Source organism: Phoenix dactylifera, chromosome 4, assembly GCF_009389715.1.
Source record: "Phoenix dactylifera cultivar Barhee BC4 chromosome 4, palm_55x_up_171113_PBpolish2nd_filt_p, whole genome shotgun sequence".
In the NCBI taxonomy this organism is placed as follows: Eukaryota; Viridiplantae; Streptophyta; class Magnoliopsida; order Arecales; family Arecaceae; genus Phoenix; species Phoenix dactylifera.
Genome location: NC_052395.1, coordinates 26,694,027 through 26,714,367, shown reverse-complemented (window position 1 = coordinate 26,714,367; position 20,341 = coordinate 26,694,027). Strand labels below are relative to the sequence as shown.

General features: G+C 46.5%; 1 protein-coding gene across 2 annotated transcripts in view; it reads right to left on the bottom strand.

The window, feature by feature from the left end:
• The window catches only part of LOC103697510 (valine--tRNA ligase, chloroplastic/mitochondrial 2), a 57,999-nt gene extending 44,950 nt beyond the window's left edge, over window positions 1–13,049 (bottom strand). Inside the window, exons 1-4 of one of the 2 annotated variants that reach the window (XM_039126032.1) lie at window positions 12,758–13,049; window positions 12,582–12,666; window positions 10,726–10,852; window positions 214–297 (exon numbers count right to left, since the gene is read on the bottom strand). In XM_039126032.1, coding sequence (XP_038981960.1) covers window positions 214–297; window positions 10,726–10,852; window positions 12,582–12,666; window positions 12,758–12,899 — 438 coding nt within the window. In that variant the 5' untranslated portion in view covers window positions 12,900–13,049. The remainder of the gene's footprint in view (window positions 1–213; window positions 298–10,725; window positions 10,853–12,581; window positions 12,667–12,757) is intronic. The other variant, XM_039126030.1, reaches the window with a different exon arrangement.
• Window positions 13,050–20,341: the final 7,292 nt, after the last annotated feature.

Genomic DNA, 20,341 nt, shown 5'->3' with positions numbered 1-20,341 from the left:
TACCACCACAAGTCAACCTTAAACTAAAAGGTGAAAAACACATATGAGCAGTGCCTATTGTAAGTCAAACTTTTATGGTAGAATGAACATAATACTAGTTAAAATTCAAATGGATGTTGAAAGAGTATATGCAGGCCAAAAGCAGGTAGCTACTGTAAGAAGTTACAACATGTTTGGTGATTAAGCTATATCATTAAACAACTTGAAATGTACCTGAGTTGCAATACCAGCATGATCAGTGCCAGGAAGCCAAAGTGTAGCCCTTCCCTTCATACGGAAGTACCTCACCATTATATCCTAGTTATAGAACACCAGAGAAACACATTAGAGAAGATATAATTGATGAAAATACATGGAGTATTGCAGTAACTCTTATAATAAGACCCAAATTTTATTCATTCCACCAACAGAGCATGTCATATAATTATTAAGACTTTAAGATATAGTAGTAATCCATAGCAAATTCCTAGGTCCAGCAACCAATAAATTGTTATCCACATACATTACTTATAAGAAAAATCAAACTGAATACCGAGCCCTCTGAAAAATCAAGATAAACGTAAATAACATATCAGTTTTAAAGCATCACTAGAACTCCAAAGTTCCCCAATAAGTTATATATCTTGGAAATTTAAAAAAAAAAAGACCCAGAAAGTGGTATTCATGATATCCAGAACTGTCAAATGCAAACAAGTGATGTCAAGGTTTTGAATGCCGTACTAGAACCATACCATTTTTCCATCGGAACAATATGATAGTAGTAGCAACAGTATGTATCAGAACTTATAGCTTAAAAAAATGACAAATTGTCAGCACACCAATACAATTGGTACGATTTTTTTGGTACTTGCCATTATGGATTGGTATCACTAGTACGTAGTGATACACAGGATTTCGGCATCCCTACACCCATATCCATGCCAGTTTCACATTGGAACAGTATGGTACTGATCATACCATCCCATACTGGCAGTTTTTGAACCCATGGGTGATGTATTTGTATTCTTTAATGGACTAAAATGACAACTCTCCCAGATTCAGCCCTGCTTATCTAATGTAACAAGATATACTAGCTAACTCTAGTAAACCACATATTCCTAGTTGTCACCTATTATGCATTAAAAACGAATCAACAAGATGCAAATGTGTATTCATCACGGATCGAAGTATCGATTTGTATGCAAGGTGTGGCAGAATACATACCATGCTAATTAATTACTAGCATGCAAATTTGATGAAGTACCAGCTGCATGCCACTACTTGGCATGTTGTCATGTCAACGTGTGGAAAGTGCCAGTTTGAAACAGCACATTCTGTGCTTGGTCAATGCTAAAACCAGCAAGCCAACAGGCAACAATACTTAACCCTTTGTATTAATAAATAAAATAAAAATATAACAGCTAAGAGACATGTTGCAGTTGCAAGTTGCAACCACTAAACAAGTTAAATGTGTGGACAGGCAACGACTTGATATACAAGCAGTAGTGGTTTCTACAAATGGTTGATTTCTTAGTTATTTATATGTAAAGAATGAAAGATGAAGGTTTGTATATAATTTCAAATATTACTAGGGATATGAGAGGTATCACATGCAGATGTATTTTTGTGTGTGTCTAGATAGGTTGGCTTTCATGTTTATGGCACATAAACAACCACATTATGCCATTAAACTAACAAGAGGGACATCCAAAGTAATGATCTGCATCATTTATCATAATCTGGAGAATCAAAAGCATTGATAAGAAAAATGTCAAATACTTCCAAGACTTACCTATGTATCAAGTAATATTGAATGAATGGACTATAAAAATAAAACAAAAGATTTATTTTGAAATATGGTATGGAACTATTAAACGTTTCTTATTTGAGAAAAATTGAAACTGTTTAGTTTCGGCCTCCATGTTTTTTAAAGCTTGTAGAACACAATGAAAGTGTGGATCATCTAGTCAGACAACCCACATAACAAACTAGAACCTCACGTAAGAGGCTAGTTAGAAGTTATTTTGGGGTCCTTAAGCATGCTTAAGTACTCAAGATCTCTCCAATGCATAACTAATGTGGGACTAAACAAACGCCTCCACAGGTCCTCAATATAATACAACAATATACGATGGCTTTGGGGAGATATTGGGTACTTAAGCAGGGTTAAAAACTCCAAATAATAACTTTCTAGTTAGCATTTTTGGGTGAGGGTTAGGTCATTACAAATGGTAACATAGAAAACCCAACTAATAACCACAATGGACTAGGGAACAGTGCATCACAGGGCCTTCAGTAGCACAAGACAGTCCTAGTATTTCTCTTTCTGATTGGACCCTTGCCTACTGAGGATGCTAGGGCTTAAATAGGGAAAGAGAGGACCCATGCAGGCATACATTTGGTCCCCAATTAGTTGAGTGTTGGGGAGATCTTAGGCACTTAAGCAAGGCTAAAGACCCTAAAAAAATTTTCCGGCTAGCCTTTTTTAAGTATAGCATATGGCTTAACCAAGTTATTTATGCCCTAGGAACACCAAATTGGAGGAGAAAAAATGAATCCCCTCACCTCAGTCGACCCATTCCCCACTTCTCTTCCTACCATTGTCTTCACCTTCCATATCAGCCCTCCAAATTAGAGGCAGACTGCCAACTGCAGTACACCTGTATTTTTGCTACCCATTTCCGACTACATTCCCTTCTATGTCCACTGCCTTCGGTTATACCACCATGACATCAAAAGGATTTGTGATAAGTGCAATGGGATCTAACATTTACATCCAACATCTCACCTAGTTTCCTACCATGCTACCACCCCTAAGACTACCCACAGCCCTTATCCCCTGCCAATGTAATCAATGGCCAAATATTCACCACCTTTGATGTTGGGCCATGACAATGGAACTTGGTGGTATTGGAAATGGTGGTGACCTTCAACATGGATGAGGGGGAGGAAGCATTTGAAGGTGTGCATCTGCGAAGCCAATTGGGAGTTAATTAAGGAGACTGGGAGATGCACAACCATGTGCACAATGGTCAACAGTAGTACACGGTCACTCACGTTAGTGGTGTATTTTGGGAGATGAAGTACATGAACAGAAAACGGGAGGGTTTGATGGTGTAACGATTAGCTAAAATTCCATACACATTTACCTACTTAACATGCCTACATATTACATAAGCACATAAATACATACACATAATATTTTGATACTAAAAGAGAAAATTCATTTAAAATTCTAAGTTTAGGAGTTGTTCTAGAGTCATGTATGACAGCACACTTCTACATGCATCCATGGATGTAGTATAACAAGTGCTTATGTTATATGTTGAATAGATATTCACAAAGATAAGTATATGAGCAGATACATACATATTAATCCAAAAATTTAGCTCAAGAGAAAGTAAGGACCTAATGATCTTGATGCAATTGCTGAAGTCAAGCCTTAGAATGACAGTAAACAAGAACTAGAAGTATTAATTGACTGCTTTAGTTAAGACGAGTCTTAGACAATCAAGACATCCGAGTCCCATTACTATTAGGCTATTAGCTTTATTTAATAAAATCATTAGTCGGGCGTATTTTTCTATTATTTTCTTTTATTTTTTGTTATTTTACTTAACCATCAGATATTTGCCCAAGTACCAACCAATTTTTATTGAATTTTAAATTCACTCGGTCTATGAATCACCTTACTTGGTCAACAGGTTACTTGGGTGTGAAGTAAGAGCTAACTAGTAATTAGATTCAAGTGGAGAGGCATTCTTGTCATGAGTCACTTTAAGTCATTTATAACTAATGGCTACCCCTATCCTAGGTATGTAATACAATGTTGATGGATGAAATCAGTTTCTTCCCATGTGAGTTTTCCCTTAAATGATTCAAGTCATGTATGAGGCCCTCTATAGTGAATCTGGATTATCTCTCTTTGGTTTCCCTCATGTGATGCAAGGAAGGGCATGAGGCCCTATCTTATCTCTTTTTCTTTCTACTCTCCCATTATACTCTCTTTTCAATGTTCAACATTTTTCTTTTGTTTCTTTTACTTTTCTTCAATCTTAACCCAAAAATAGGATATAAACATAAAACCTAGACAGCTACAGGTTTAACCCTACCTTCCTATAAACCCTCCTACCCTTGATTTTCCTAACCCTAGGATACCCTAAACATACATGGGATTCAATAGGTCACCCTACAATTCAATATAGACACTATAAATTTTGGGAAAGAAAAGGCTCATAATTCATATTGGATCCTCAAAATAGCGCACTACATCACCTTCAGATATATTTCTATTGCTAGTCCAATGGACTAGTGATATAGCTTCCTACCTAGGTGATGTGGCCCAAATCTGATCGCCCAACCATCAACTGACATGTGGCGCTGAAGGAAACCTATTTTAGTTGGACTCAGATTTCTATGCTTATCCAAATAAGGAAAGGAGAATCCGCTCTACACTTGACTCCGAGCTCTAGAGTCCAACCCTAGTGAGATAACAACTCTTCATCTATAAAAAAAGGCTCAAGGTACCAAGTATGCACGACATATATACAAACTCCCTACTCTTTCGCTACTTTGCTCCATGCCTCCCCTTTCTTCTCCGCTATTCCCCAAACCCTGTCTTCTGACTTAAGCATCGAAGGGCCTCTAGTTGGATCAGCTCCAATGACCTTCAAGCTACTCTTCTTTCCCCATGGGCAGATCGTCCGGCGCAGATTGGATCTTCTTCTTCTTATGCGAATCCGCTAGCGACCTTCTACCTTCCAGATCGGGTTTTGGTGGCAACACTAGGGAAGTAGGCAAATTGATGCTTCAAAAGAAGAAATGCATAGCATAAGAGTTAAAAATAGTGTAGCCAATTGACAATTAGCAGAAATTTTTTATTGGTTTTTCTTACATAAAGCATTCATACCATGGAATACCGTACCGGTCCGGTCCTAGACCGGTACCGGAACCACTAAAAAACTGATATTTTCCGGTTTTTTAGCCGAACCGGCCGATACGGGTGCGTACAGGCCGGTTCGGAGCCCGTACCGGCCGGTACCGGCCTCGTACCGGTGCGAACCAGCCGGTTCGCATCGGTACGATTTTTTTTTTAGAACCACAGCGCCTCGCACTGTGGTTTTTGAAACCACCGCGTACCGGCCGGTACCGTACCGGTCCGGCCGGCCACCGGTACGCCGACCGGTACCGGTACGGCGAACTTTGATTCATACCAATGTATTCTCCCAAGTTTCTTCTTGTGTAACTATCACTCCAAACTATCACATATCAAGGTTCTATACGGTACCAATTCGTTACAGGATGAACCGGACGGTTCACCCCAATTCAATAGACTATGATTGAATCCTTTTAAAGAGGGGGAAGGCCTGATCCGGTTCAAACCGGTGCGAACCGAGCGGTTTGGAAAGGTTTAGGGCAATTCAGGAAGATTTCAAATTTTAGGGCCGAATCGATCCGGGTCTCCATTGGTTCAATTCGGTACAGGGTAAACCGGATAGTTCAGCCCGGTTTGGCATACCTTGTCATATATCATCAAGTGCTAATATATAGAAAAATCTTGATATAGCCCTAGAACTCGAAATATATCTTTCATTCATCAACTTTTGCTGACCTCTTCATCTTTGAAAGATCTAGATAGGCATCTATATCTTCCAAATAATATACAGCATGAGCTCCACTAATACAATTATTAATTCCTATATGACATTGATACTGCCCCTTGCTTCACTAATGCTGACATAAGTGGGAAGTATTGTACTACTCAACTAACTACATAACACCTTGTTCCTCTTGATAGAGGTTGCAATTCCTAATGGACCACATTCGAGAAAGATAAATATTTGCTATGGACATAGAGTGCTTTAGACAAAATGGAGATAGAGATATTTGATGCAAAGGTCTACCGGACCAGTCCAAGGCTCGTACCATCCGACGACTGGTTTGGTACGATACAAGTACGTACTATACCGAGTCAGGGTGTACCAAATCATGGGGAGGGAAAGAGAGGAGAGAGGAAGCAAGAGAGGAGGGAGGGGGGAGAGAGGGGCTTATGGGGAGGGGGAGAGGGGAAGCGAGGAAGAGAGAGAAGGGGAGGGAGGGAGGGGGAGAGAGGAAGGGAGGGAGGGGCGAGGGAGGGAGCGAGGGGTGGGAGAGAGAGGGGGAGGCTTATCTTGAGGGCAACAGCACCTGCCGGCATCATGACATCGAAGAGGGAAGAGAAAGCAAGCGAACATTCAAGCAAAGAGAAAGAGCAAGCAAGCAAGACCTTAGAGAACCATCGAAGTAGGGGGAGGGGGGCAAGGGGCAATGGTTTTATAAACTGAACTGACCCAATAAATCGAACCGTCCCAACTTGGCGTCAATTTGGTTTAGTACAGGCCAAACCGCCCGATTTAGGTCAGTTTGGCGAATGCTGCTTGATGCCATATGGATATAGAACATAAAAAAGTTTGAGAATGGGACTTTAGGGTGATCAAACATGTAAAAGAAATAGAGATAAGACTAATCATGTAGATGTATGAATAAACTCGAAAAACAAAGTTTGATGCTAATATTTTAAAGCTGGGCATAAGATCTCACAGCATAGGTGTTCCATCGTAATAAAGAGCCGCAAACAAGGATTCACTGAGCACGCCACTAGAAGATGATGTAAGATCTTGACTTTGTCCTATTTATGACTACTTTGTATAGTTGGGCTAAATACAATAACCATTTAGCAGTGCATACGCATATAATCTATTTAAGAGCAAGGCTAATTGTGTGGAGTTACCTTAGAAATACATAGAAAATAGTGAGGAAAAAAAAAACACTGCTAATAAAACCCTAACTATAAATTAGAAACAATGCAAGGATTGAAAATATTCACAGGGTAGGACACCTCATGCTTGTCGATTGGCTGTCATCTCTCACTTATTTAGGGAGTGCACACTTCATGCTTGTTTAGGGACTGCTACCTCATGCTTTCTCTATACAGCTGCCACATCATGCTTGCCCAGTAAATTGCTACATCTTACTCTGCCACCTCATGCTAGCAATGATACTAAAACAACTTGGTTATCATTATTAAAAACAGCCACAACATACCAATCAGCCGTCCTGCTGAATCTTAGAATAAGACCTAGCTGCTGTCTCCTAGGGGCTGGGCACCATCAAAACAACCACCTATAAGTAGGAGGCCACTGCCCACCTATCATATTTGCAACTCCAGAAAATTTCAGCAACCTATAGAGCTAGCATCTAGAGAAGGGAACAAAGGAACTAGAGAACAAAAACCGGTTAGAAAGAAGGAGAAGAGTGGGGTGTGAGGCTTTGGAATGGAAATCTGTAGTGTAAGTATACTCAAATAATTAGCATATATTCTGTAAATGATCACTTACCTGTTCTACTAATTCCTGAATTAATTTCCGTAACCTATATGCTGTAAACATTTCAAAAGAACTTTGTCTTGTTGCAATCAAGATTCCATCACGATTTAAGTTTATTAAATATTTGATCACATCAAACACAAATAGAATCCATCTTAGCTGAAAGCAAAAAAGTGATCATAATTTCATAATCTTAATAAGCTCTTCTTATTAATGCTTCTATGATAAGTTCGGATTGAAAACTTTGCCTTGGTTAATTATTTAAAATCTGAACCTACTAGTGTAATGTAAGCTATCTCTTAAGAAATGCATGTTCGCTGAATCAAACGAATTACTTTTGATCGTAGTACATATCACCCACAATATTTACAACTGTTACTTTGTTTAAAAGTGAAAGTCTCGTGCTTATGAACTAGAAAGAACTCTTAGTGAACCCCTAATCAGTAGGTATAATAGTTGGTAGGATCGGTGGAACTAGTACCGGGCACCGTACTGGTTGCCCGGCAGGACGAGTCGGTACGGGCCCGCATTATGCCGTGTCAGGCCTATACCGACACAGTAGAAGAGACGGGAGAGAGGAAGAACGAGAGAGAAAAAGAAAGAGAGAAAAGGGGAGGCCGAGGGAGGCCAGCAAAGGGCCGGAGAAACGCCGCATGGAGGAGGTGGAGGCTGGAGAGCCGCCACGCAGAGGAAGCAGAGGCCAAAGAGTTGCCAAAAAGCAGCAAAGAAGGGCTCCCTTTGATCTCTTGTTTTGTTCGAAACAGGGGTTAGAGGAGCCCCTTTTATTTTTGAGGTTTTTAAGTGAAAGTTGGCAAACCAATCGTCGATCTCACTTAATTTTTTATTTAAAAAAAATAAATAGAGTCGGCAATGAGTTTGCCGACTTTCACTTAAAATCTTCAAAAATAAAAGGGGCCCCTCCAACCCTTGTTTCGAACGAAATAGGAGACCGGAGCGAGCCCCTCTTCCGCAGCTCCCTCCTCCGCACGGTGACTCTCCGACCTCCGTTGGCCGGCCACGGAAGCCGGCCTCGACCTTCCTCTTTCTTCCTCTCTCTCTTCTCCTCCCTCACCTGCTATCTCTCTCTCTTCCTCTTTTCCTTCTTCTCGCCCTCCGGCGTAGGTTTCATTTTCGTCGTCGGAACCGTCTCGGTCCACAGCCGGTATGGCTCAGGACGCCTCAAACCAGATAGTTCGAGACAGTTTCGCCGACCTTAATAGTTGGTTTTCAATGAATCCTTAAAAAGTGACTATAGTATGTTGCAGATCATGGCACTGTATAGTGCATATACAGTATGCAGCAAGGTTACCAGTACCAGATCTTTTTTGGCTGGAACGGTACAATACCAAGTACCAAAACATAGTAAGGGATGGCGTCCCATACCAACACACTATGTATCGGTGTTGGAAACCTATCGTAATGATACGGTATCATTCACACCGTCCCATTCCAGTAGTATTTGAAACCTTGGTGTGCAAGCTGCATGTATGAGTGCATATGTGATTAGCACTTTTTAACTATAAAAAAATAAATAAGATATATTAAGTACCATAAAAACAACAATAATGATAATAATATTTTTTGGATAATAATATCAATGATACTAACAATTATTAACAATTAGTGCTTAATACTTAGTACTTAGTACAAATAGAAATAGTTATAACATAAAGGAAACCCACATCAAACCTCTCTATCACTTTGCACATGCTCTATTTAGACATGTTATCAGCTGATTATTTCCTATTAAATAAATCTTATTCTAGAAAGGTTTTGGCTAGATGATTTGGTTTTATTTTATTCTCTTTTAAGAAATCCTAATTGTGTTGGGGATTAATAGCCTGCTTTTAGGGACCTATTGAAGTTGTATGTGGATCATCTCAAGACAAATATAAGCTGCAAGCTTCTCTTTTTTCCCTCTTCTATTTTTCTTCTCTCTCCACTTTTCCCTTCCTCTATCTTTAATTTTCTTCATATAGTGACAGAATTTCTGCTATGCCACATCAGATTTCTTTGCAATTCGGATCTTAATATTGGAAGGAAGGGATATTGTTCAGAATTTCAGATTAATCAAGATCTGAAGCAAATTGACTGTTATTTATTACCATATAGTCTCCAATGATCCATGAGGCAACAATATCTTATTTATCACTTCGGCCCATAGCATCCATCAAATCAACCAGGTTATTGCTTAGTCCTCAACAGACCAAATAAGGGTGCTATATGCAGTACCAAACAAGTATCAAAGTGCATCCTATGAAAAAATCCTAGCTAGCTCTACAAGAATCAAGATTCTAATCGGCCTATTGGTTATTCGAACTGAAATTTTGTATGTGCATTTTTGTGTTTAATTCAAAGAACATCTTCTGATATGATATTTCAAGTTCTAGCAGCCAAATTATTGTGATAGCTAAGACTAACTTTTAGGTAAGTGGACCAAAAAGAACTATGATAAGGGCCTGTTTGGATATTCCTACAGGATTAGCCGTAGGAATTGGGCCTGTTGGCCCATCTAGCTTTCATTTTTTAAGAACATGTTCAAACCCAGCCCAAATTCTAGCCTTTTAGCTGCAACAAAAAAAAAAAAGACTTATGGAAGTTTTTTTTCTTTCCATAGAATTTGAGCTGCATGGAGTTTGGTTGATATAGAGCCATGCTTAAATAGATAGCCCAAGCCACGAATCCTCCAGGATTTTAAGCTCAATCCTGTAGAAATAGCCAAACAGATCCTAAATGTTTGATACAATATTTATATCAACTAAGGTTATAAATCCTGTGGTGCAGGGCCATTCCAATTTTCGTATGGAATAGGACATGCCACCGACCTACCCTATCCCAATAGAAGGGATGGGGGATGTCCAGGATGTGCCAATCATGATGCTGGAATGATGGCAGGATGGTCCCATCCTGAAACTTGGGATGATACCGCATCCCCAATGTCCCTGGGGACATCCTACTAGGATTTGAAACCATAATACCATTATCCAATGAATGAAGTTTCCAAACATAAAATAACAGACATCATATTTGCTTGTAATAAATTTTAAATCATAGAAGCAAATGAATGAAGAAGCATAATCTTGGTATGGAGTACAGAAACATAAGTATATTAGCAATATAAATAGAAAAAGAAAGATACATACATATGATGACATAGATCCACATAAAAATATTATTGAGGTAGTTAGTCAAAGATAATCAATAAAGAGATGTTACAATTCCGAGTTCTTTTTCCCATATAGCATGTTCATGATATTAATTCCAATACCCTAGGTAGCATACATTACCATTAAACAAATAAAATATGACCTTGAACTCAGCCTCATAACAATTATCAAATGTTAAAGTTCATAGAGTTAGCTTAGCAGTAATATTCTCCAACCTCAAGAGTCACAAACATTGCATGACCCATATGCAGTGAACCGGTAACATTTGGAGGTGGCATTGGAATCACAAAAGGATCTCCTCCCCGATCAAAGCTAGGTTTGAAATACCCTTGAGAATCCCACCTAAATAACCCATTAAGTCATGAGAAATAAAAATTATCATCCAAAAAGCATTCACAAGCACTGTCATTCAATGTAAAACCTGAAGATCAGCAAATGCATGAGCAAACTTACATTAACAATGGCCAGAAATTAAAAATATGAACCTATGTTGTAACTGTTGAAAAAGCAACAAATGTAACATTATCATCAAATAATGACATAGCAAAAATTCATGATCAACAATCTTTATTCTAAGTGGGTCAATTTTCTGAATAGCTTTTCTGTTCTCTCTCTCTCTCAAACACAGTGGCATCCACCTATCAATCGGCACATGCTTACGTGCACAGAACGCATACATCTAGACACATAAAAGCAGATTAACCTTTGCCATCACATTTCATGTCGTTTTTAAATAGTTGTACTGTAGCTTTGAAGCATGATTTGGCACATGCTTATGTCAGTTTCTAACCAGTCCAATTCGGTATGCTCCAAACCAACCGGTTCAGCATGATTTGGCAGATCTTGGTATGAAGCAAATAAAAATTATATAAGAAATTGTGCTTCTCATAGCTTATTGAGCACTTTAGCTTGAGGATAGTTTTAAGCTATTAAACCTAGATCTCTTGGTTGGGCTTAGGATTATGGGAGGTCACTTTGATAATAGAAAGGTAAAATTGACTTAAATGGAACAGTTTTTAAAGAGGTTACGGCTACTTCAAGGATAGTTAATTACCTAAGAGTTAAGTTTGGGTCAAGTTGTCTGAGGGTTAGATATTAGTTACTACAGGTCGAACTTAGATTAGTTCCAGGTCAGGCTTGTATCAGTTGCAGAGTGGGTTTTGACTTGGTTTAAGCCATCTTCCATTTTCACTGAAGAAAGAAATTATTGGGTCCAACAGAAGTGCAAGAAAACTTGGGGTTGTCTATACTGAGAAGGGGCTTAACTAATAAGAATTTGAAATTTGCCTCAAATTGTTACTTTATCTGCTTGAACAGACAAGTATCAGTACTAACCGAAATTCTAGAATCTGGGAAGTGGAAGAAGGATGGAGTCTTCAACTTAACTCCTTATTTTATGCATCTTAGCAGCAGTAATAATTTTTGCAGCATATGAGGAGGTAAATCTAGGATTATGATTTTCCTTCAAGAGTCAAGAAAAAAATTCATTAGACTTCCTCAACAGGGAGAAGAACAAATGAGAGAAAAGATTTACTATTATTAGGTTCAAAAAGGAGGATCAAGTTGCTCGAATGGGCTACCCATGTCTCGAAAATAATCAACAAAATTTGAAAACCAATGATCTTATAGAGTCACAGAAATTTTTGTTAAACGGGGAGGTGAGAAATTTCTGAAAGAAAAGATTTTCAGCTGAGAGCAATTGTGACATATTTGTGACAGTACATTTTCAAAAGCAACAGGATAAAAGTATTGGTTGGGGCTAACGAATTCACATTCTTTTTGACTCGTAAGGCGTGACCATGTTGTCTATACTTGTACACTGCTTCAACACAGTGATACGGTGTTAATCTTTACATCACCTGTTTCATTTTTGAATGCTTATCCGCTCAAGATAATGTGCAATTTTACCAAAACGTTTATAATCATTTAAACTAACCGAGCTTTGATCAAACCCCTTCCCACGGAAAGGAAAAGAGAAACTCTTAAGCTGACTTACCAATCGAGATTGTTTCAAACAAAAAAAAGGACAGAAAAGAAATCGCAAAAGAGTGCTTGTATAGAGATAGATTACCAGTTATATATCCGTTCCTCCGATGAAAAATCAAACGATTTTGCCGTATCTGGAGAGCTGAAAATGTCGTTCTGGGATGCCAAAACTGCTCAAGAGAGACAACGAACAGAAACAATTAAAAAGAAAATAAGAAGAAGAAGAAAAAAATTAGCAAGAAGAAAATGGAGATCACTTGCCTGAGAAGAACCTCCGACTGGGTCGATTTAGCTTCCTGCGGAAAGGCGTGAATCCGAATCTGAGGGTGCGAGAAGAGAGTGACAGAGGATTTAATCTACAAATCGAGCGAGTTGAGAGGAGAGAAGGGTTCGCGAGCGCCATTGGAGCGGCTTCGTCCTTTCAATCGAGCAGAGGTACTAGAAGTGGAGATCCTGGGGCTTGGGAGATAGCGAGGGTTTATTTGGGTGGGCAGGGATTAAGCGGGAGCGATGAGTTGCTGCTTGCGCGAGCCCGGGCGGCCGAGCTCGCCCGCCGGTCTCTTCTATCTTATCTTAATTCAATCTTATTCCTAAATTGTAAAAACAATATAAGCGCGATAATATTCTATGTGAAAAAAAAAATTCTATTGTTAAATTTTTTTTACTATATAACACTCGATTATATCTTTTCTCCCAAAATATTGGGGTTTTTTTTTCCGCAATCTAACTTTCTAAGTTTTGGCCATAATTATAACCCCAAATGAATGGAAAAATAGATGAAATTCGAATATTAACAAATATAAAGAAATATCAATTTCTTTTACGCTAAAACTCTTTTTTTTTTTGTTTCTCTAAATTTTCTTGTTTTTCATCAATTCCAAAAATACCCCTGGTCAAATTTTCACCAGATATGATCTCTCTCGGCTTCCCCATATTTACCCCGATCAGAAACTATTCGAAACTCTTTTCTCAGCCTATCCAGTTCAACCGTTCATATCCTAAATTCATGATGTGGGACTTTTAATATGCATGTTGTTGGAAAAAAAATGGACCACCTCACAAGTATAATTAAAGCACCCAAATCCGACAGCGAGCCCGAGCTCATGCAAGCAGGCCAAGCTCATGCAGGCCAAGCCGAGCTTAGAATGCCGAGCTCATGCAGCCGAGCTCATGCAGGCCGAGCCCATGCAGGCCGAGCTCATGCAGGCCGAGCCCAGAAGGCCGAGCTCGTCGTCCACACATTGCGGCCATGCCCTGCAGCAGTCTCACCGCACCATACTTTGCTTGCCCGCCACGCCACGACATATCAACGAGGGACCATACCCTGCTACGATTATCAACCATTAAATGCGCATGATCTCCATGGACCTCCAGCTTACTCAAAACCTCAGGCCATCCACGGCAACTCGCTGACTCACTCAACTTCGTCTAGTCATCCACGGCAACTCATTAATTCACATAATCACGCCCAATCATGACGGTAACTCATTAAATTCGCCTGGTCACATCACAGGTAACCCAGGAACCCCTCCTGTTACGGGGGAACTTAGCCACCATGCCCCACGTGACCGGCACGCGCGCCCAGGAAGACTACGGCAGCCCCTTGATCCAGCAATCCGACCCCGAGTCGGACATCTTCGGCTCCGCAGCCCGACCCCGAGTCGGCTGCCCCTTGATCCAGCAATCCGACCCCGAGTCGGACATCTCTCGATAACGACAGGCTATTCCCCAGAGGCACGCCGCAGCCTCCTGCTCCACTACTCCCTGCAACGGTTGTATCTGGCGCTGCTCCACGATCCCCTGTAACAGCCGTACAAGGCGGAGCTCCACTACGCCCTGTCATGGCCGTACCCAGCGCTGCCCCACGACGCCCTGTAACGGCCGTGTCAGTGGCAGCTCCATCGTGCCCCACGATGACGAACCCCCCTGAAAGACCCCCCAGCCTGGTATATATGCGGCTGGGGGAGGAGGGGGGGTAAGCAAGAACTTCCAGAGCATTCTCCTACTTGCTACTATTATCTCTCCTTATCCTCCAATCTCCTCTGACTTGATCGTCGGAGGGCCCCCACTACCCCAGTGGTGGTGCGAGGCTTGCTTGCAGATTTCCCGGTGGAAGGTGGAGCGCACTCAACACCAACCAAGGCAACTCAAACGGAACCCCGTTCACACCGCCGTGCCAATCGTTCTCGGTTTGGACCACCAGCAACAGTTGGCGCTAGAAGGAGGGCCCGAATCTCAGAGCGATCGTAATGGCACGGCGAGGTGGTCGTGGAGCTTCCAATGCCTCCGGTCGCGGGGCCTCTCGCGCCTCCGGCCGGGAGGCCGCTGCGTCTCCAACACATTCTCAGCAACACTCCACCGTTCCACCCCCCATTCAGATGGTCGAAGCCGCTCAGTTCGACCAGTTAGCCCAGCAGGTTCGCACCCTCGCGGAGGCAGTGCAGAACCTGCAGGGTGTGATGTCTCGGGCGCCGCAGCGGGCCCAGGAGCCGCTGCTCCCTGAGCGCTCACCTGTCCTCCTCAACCCGCGCACCTTCCTCTCCCATGGGGAGGAGCGCCGGCGCGAGGAAGATTCTCGAGCACGGTCCATTCTGCCGGGACCTTCCCATCGGAGCTGCGCGGGGTACGAGAGGCGGGCCCGGGCGCGTTCCCAGACCCCCCAGTCCTCAAGGAACCCGCGCTCCAGTCGGTCCCCCTCTCGGTGCACCTTGTCTCCCACCCATCGGTCGCGCTCCCTGGACCGGCGGGTGGACGATCTCCACCGACAACTCCAGGTCCTGAAGGGCCACTCCAAAGATCCCTTCGCCGACTTGGAGATCTCCTCCCAGCCGGCGCTTGCCTCGAGGATCCTGCGGACCCCGAATCTGCCGGGGTTTAAAATGCCGGCGATCGAGCCCTATGACGGGGCGGCGGACCCGCGGGATCACGTCGAGAGTTTCAGGACCCTTATGCTCCTCCACGGAGCATCAGATCCTCTCCTCTGCAAGGCCTTCCCGGCGACCCTCCGTGGCCCGGCAAGGGCGTGGTTCGCCGACTTGGAGGCTAACTCAATCCAGTCCTTCGACCAGTTTACTCGCCTCTTCATCACCCATTTCACCGTCAGTAGCCGGCGGCGACTGGTCTCCGACTCCCTCTTTGATGTCCGGCAAAACGAGGGAGAAAGCTTGCGGGATTATCTTACCCGCTTCAACAAGGCTACGCTGGAAGTCCGGAACCTGAGCCAGGAGGTGGCTCTTTCAGCCCTGAAGCGTGGCTTCCGAAAGGGCAGACTCACCTTCTCCCTGGACAAACGCCTGCCGCGGAGCTTCCCGGAGCTGTTGTCCCGGGCGAACCAGTATGCGGACGCCGAGGAGGCGGCCGCCCACCGGAGCAAGGAGGCCGCCGAGATCCCTCCAAAGCTCGGGAAGAAAAGGCGAAAAGAGGCACGCCAGAGGAGGAGCCCGACGCCTCAACGTCGGCGCAGAAGCCTGTCGCCGGCGAGGAACCACGACGCCCTACGCCCTTGTTCTCCGCCCCGACGTTTCAACCGGTACACTCCTCTCCTGACTCCCCGGGCCCAGATCCTCATGGAAATCAAGGGGCGGGAGGACCTCCCGGTCCCGAGACAGATGAAGAAGATTCCTGGAAGGAGGCCCTCTCGGGCGTACTGTGAGTACCACCGGGACCACGGCCACGACACCGAAGACTGCTTCCAGCTTCGGGACGAGATCGAGGCTCTCATCCGCCGAGGGCGTCTCGGTCGATATGTGAACGACCGACGTCCCCCCGCAGACCCGCGTCCGGCCGACCCGGCCCCTCAGGAGCCTCGGGAGCAGAATCGACCCGTCGCGGGCGTGATCCACACTATCACTGGGGGCTGCCCCCGGCCCGAGAGGAACGCAGGGGGCTCGACTGAAGCGTCAGGGGCAGCCGTCGCAAAGAGGCAGAGGGTCGGTAATGTAATCACTTTTTGTGATGAAGATGTAAAGGGGGTTCAGACCCCCCACGATGACGCCATGGTGATCTCCCTCACTATGGCAAACTATGATGTAAGGCGTGTTCTTGTGGATAGTGGAAGCTCAGCTGATATTTTGTTTTACGAGGCCTTCCAAAAGATGAGCTTGTCCAGACAATTGTTGCACAAAACATCCACCCCCCTCATAGGATTCACTGGTGGCCGCGCACTGACCCGAGGCCAATTCGGAGCAACTCCGAGGGAACCTGGATCTCTTGGAAGAAGCGAGGGAAATGGCGCAGGTTCGGATGGCGATGTATCAGCGGAGGGTGGCCCGATATTACAACTCCAAGGTCCCGACCGAAGCTTTTCAGAATCGGAGATCTGGTGCTAAGGCGAGCTAAAGCATCTCAACCTGCGGAAGGTGGGAAGCTAGCGCCAAATTGGGAAGGCCCGTATAGGGTTCGCTGGGTAAACCGACCTGGCTCCTACCAGTTGGAGGCCCTAGATGGTCGAGAAATTCCAAGGAGCTGGAATTCCGCTAACCTGCGGATGTATTACCAGTAGAACGACAATGCCGGAAAGACGGTTCAAAAATGTGTAACACTTTTCATTTCAATAATTTCTGGTTACAACGGCGTGCTCGTGTGATTACAAGGAATTCCCAGAGGGGAATTAGGGTGTAAAGAAAGTAAAGAAGAGGTGGAGACTCCGAGGAGCTGGAGATCTGGGATCCCGAAACCTCCATCCGAAGCGGCTGCAATCCCACCGGAAGTGGGTGCTTCCAACCGGAGGCGCCATCGACGTCTCACGAAAAAGACGAAGAGCCAGCGCGGATGAAGAAGAAGTGGACGAAGGAGAAGTCCACACTGCTCCTACCCAGAGGCGCCATCCACGCCTCACGAAAAAGACGAGGAGCCGCCGCAGACGAAGCTCCCGCTGCCTCCAGGGGAACGCCACCTCCAAGGGATATTCCGGTCCTCCCCAGTGTTAGGGGAGAGAAGGAATACAAGGGAGAAGAGCATATAGAGGCGCGGTCCCGGATCAAGCGCCTGGTGCGGAGCTCAATCGGGAGGCCGAACTTCAAGGAGGGGAGACGTGATTCCGGATGAAACGCCTAGAGCGGAGTTCCGCCGGGGAGAACCTCCTTGTTGATTCCAGATGAAACGGCTAGTTGGCGGAAGTCGCGAAGGGCGCGCCTCCCGTTCCTTCGGTAGGGGTCTTTCAACCATGCGCCGGAGAGGAGGCCCACGATCCATGGCAACCTGAACAGCTCCGGCTTGGCAGGCTCCATCGCACCTGCACCTATATTTATAGCCAAACTGCGGCCCCCCGGTCGTTCCGATGCGGGTGGCTCCAATAAATGCGGGCGCATTGAATCCGGAGCCGATCCGGCTCTCGAAGCATATCTTCCCGCGATTTCCTAAGCGTTATTCTCCTTAATCGCATTCTTTGTGCAGGACACTCCGGGTGGCCTGTACCCCTAGGTCCACATATCTCCGCTCGCGCCCAGGCCGCATCCGCCTCGAAGAACGCGCGTATCGCGGCCGCTTAACTGACACTCCTCGCAAGCAGCAACTGGCGATCCGATTTCCCAGGTAACCCCTCAATTAGCATTTAATGCCCATCTGGTGTTCCCCAGGCGACGCATGGAGAGGAGGAGAAACACGATCGCAGCTGGCCACGGAGAAATCCCGTCGGGCGGCAAGCGACAGGCGCACGACCAGCGAGCGGAATTTCCCGAGGCTCGGCCCTCGGATGCCAGGCTAACCCGATGATCATCCCGGGAGCAGACTAGCCTGAAGCCCCGACCGGTCGCCTCGGCTTGCGCCAGCCTTGGCCGACCAACGAGCGAAATTTCCCGAGGCTCGGCCCTCGGATGCCAGGCTAACCCGATGATCATCCCGGGAGCAGACTAGCCTGAAGCTCCGACCGGTCGCCTCGGCTTGCGCCAGCCTTGGCCGACCAACGAGCGAAATTTCCCGAGGCTCGGCCCTCGGATGCCAGGCTAACCCGATGATCATCCCGGGAGCAGACTAGCCTGAAGCCCCGACCGGTCGCCTCGGCTTGCGCCAGCCTTGGCCGACCAACGAGCGGAATCTCCCGAGGCTCGGCCCTCGGATGCCAGGCTAACCCGATGGTCATCCCGGGAGCAGACTAGCCTGAAGCCCCGACCGGTCGCCTCGGCTTGCGCCAGTCTTGGCCGACCAACGAGCGGAATCTCCCGAGGCTCGACCCTCGGATGCCAGGCTAACCCGATGATCATCCCGGGAGCAGACTAGCCTGAAACCCCGACCGGTCGCCTCGGCTTGCGCCAGCCTTGGCCGACCAACGAGCGGAATTTCCCGAGGCTCGGCCCTCGGATGCCAGGCTAACCCGATGATCATCCCGGGAGCAGACTAGCCTGAAGCCCCGACCGGTCGCCTCGGCTTGCGCCAGCCTTGGCCGACCAACGAGCGGAATTTCCCGAGGCTCGGCCCTCGGATGCCAGGCTAACCCGATGATCATCCCGGGAGCAGACTAGCCTGAAGCCCCGACCGGTCGCCTCGGCTTGCGCCAGCCTTGGCCGACCAACGAGCGGAATTTCCCGAGGCTCGGCCCTCGGATGCCACGCTAACCCGATGATCATCCCGGGAGCAGACTAGCCTGAAGCCCCGACCGGTCGCCTCGGCTTGCGCCAGCCTTGGCCGACCAACGAGCGGAATTTCCTGAGGCCTGACAACCCTCAGATGCCAGGCTAACCCGATGATCATCCCGGGAGCAGACTAGCCTGAAGCCCCGACCGGTCGCCTCGGCTTGCGCCAGCCTTGGCCGACCAACGAGCGGAATTTCCCGAGGCTCGGCCCTCGGATGCCAGGCTAACCCGATGGTCATCCCGGGAGCAGACTAGCCTGAAGCCCCGACCGGTCGCCTCGGCTTGCGCCAGCCTTGGCCGACCAACGAGCGGAATCTCCCGAGGCTCGGCCCTCGGATGCCAGGCTAACCCGATGATCATCCCGGGAGCAGACTAGCCTAAAGCCCCGACCGGTCGCCTCGGCTTGCGCCAGCCTTGGCCGACCAACGAGCGGAATTTCCTGAGGCCTGACAACCCTCAGATGCCAGGCTAACCCGATGATCATCCCGGGAGCAGACTAGCCTGAAGCCCCGACCGGTCGCCTCGGCTTGCGCCAGCCTTGGCCGACCAACGAGCGGAATTTCCCGAGGCTCGGCCCTCGGATGCCAGGCTAACCCGATGATCATCCCGGGAGCAGACTAGCCTGAAGCCCCGACCGGTCGCCTCGGCTTGCGCCAGCCTTGGCCGACCAACGAGCGGAATCTCCCGAGGCTCGGCCCTCGGATGCCAGGCTAACCCGATGGTCATCCCGGGAGCAGACTAGCCTGAAGCCCCGACCGGTCGCCTCGGCTTGCGCCAGCCTAGGCCGACCAACGAGCGGAATCTCCCGAGGCTCGACCCTCGGATGCCAGGCTAACCCGATGATCATCCCGGGAGCAGACTAGCCTGAAGCCCCGACCGGTCGCCTCGGCTTGCGCCAGCCTTGGCCGACCAACGAGCGGAATTTCCTGAGGCCTAACCCTCGGATGCCTGGCTTAGCGCCGGAAGAAGTTCCTGAGGCCTAACCCTCGGATGCCTGGCTTAGCGCCGGAAGAAGTTCCTGAGGCCTAACCCTCGGATGCCCGGCTTAGCGCCGGAAGAAGTTCCTGAGGCCTAACCCTCGGATGCCTGGCCTAGTGCCGGAAGAATTTCCTGAGGCCTAACCCTCGGATGCCTGGCCTAGTGCCGGAAGAATTTCCTGAGGCCTAACCCTCGGATGCCCGGCTTAGCGCCGGAAGAAGTTCCTGAGGCCTAACCCTCGGATGCCTGGCCTAGTGCCGGAAGAATTTCCTGAGGCCGAACCCTCGGATGCCTGGCC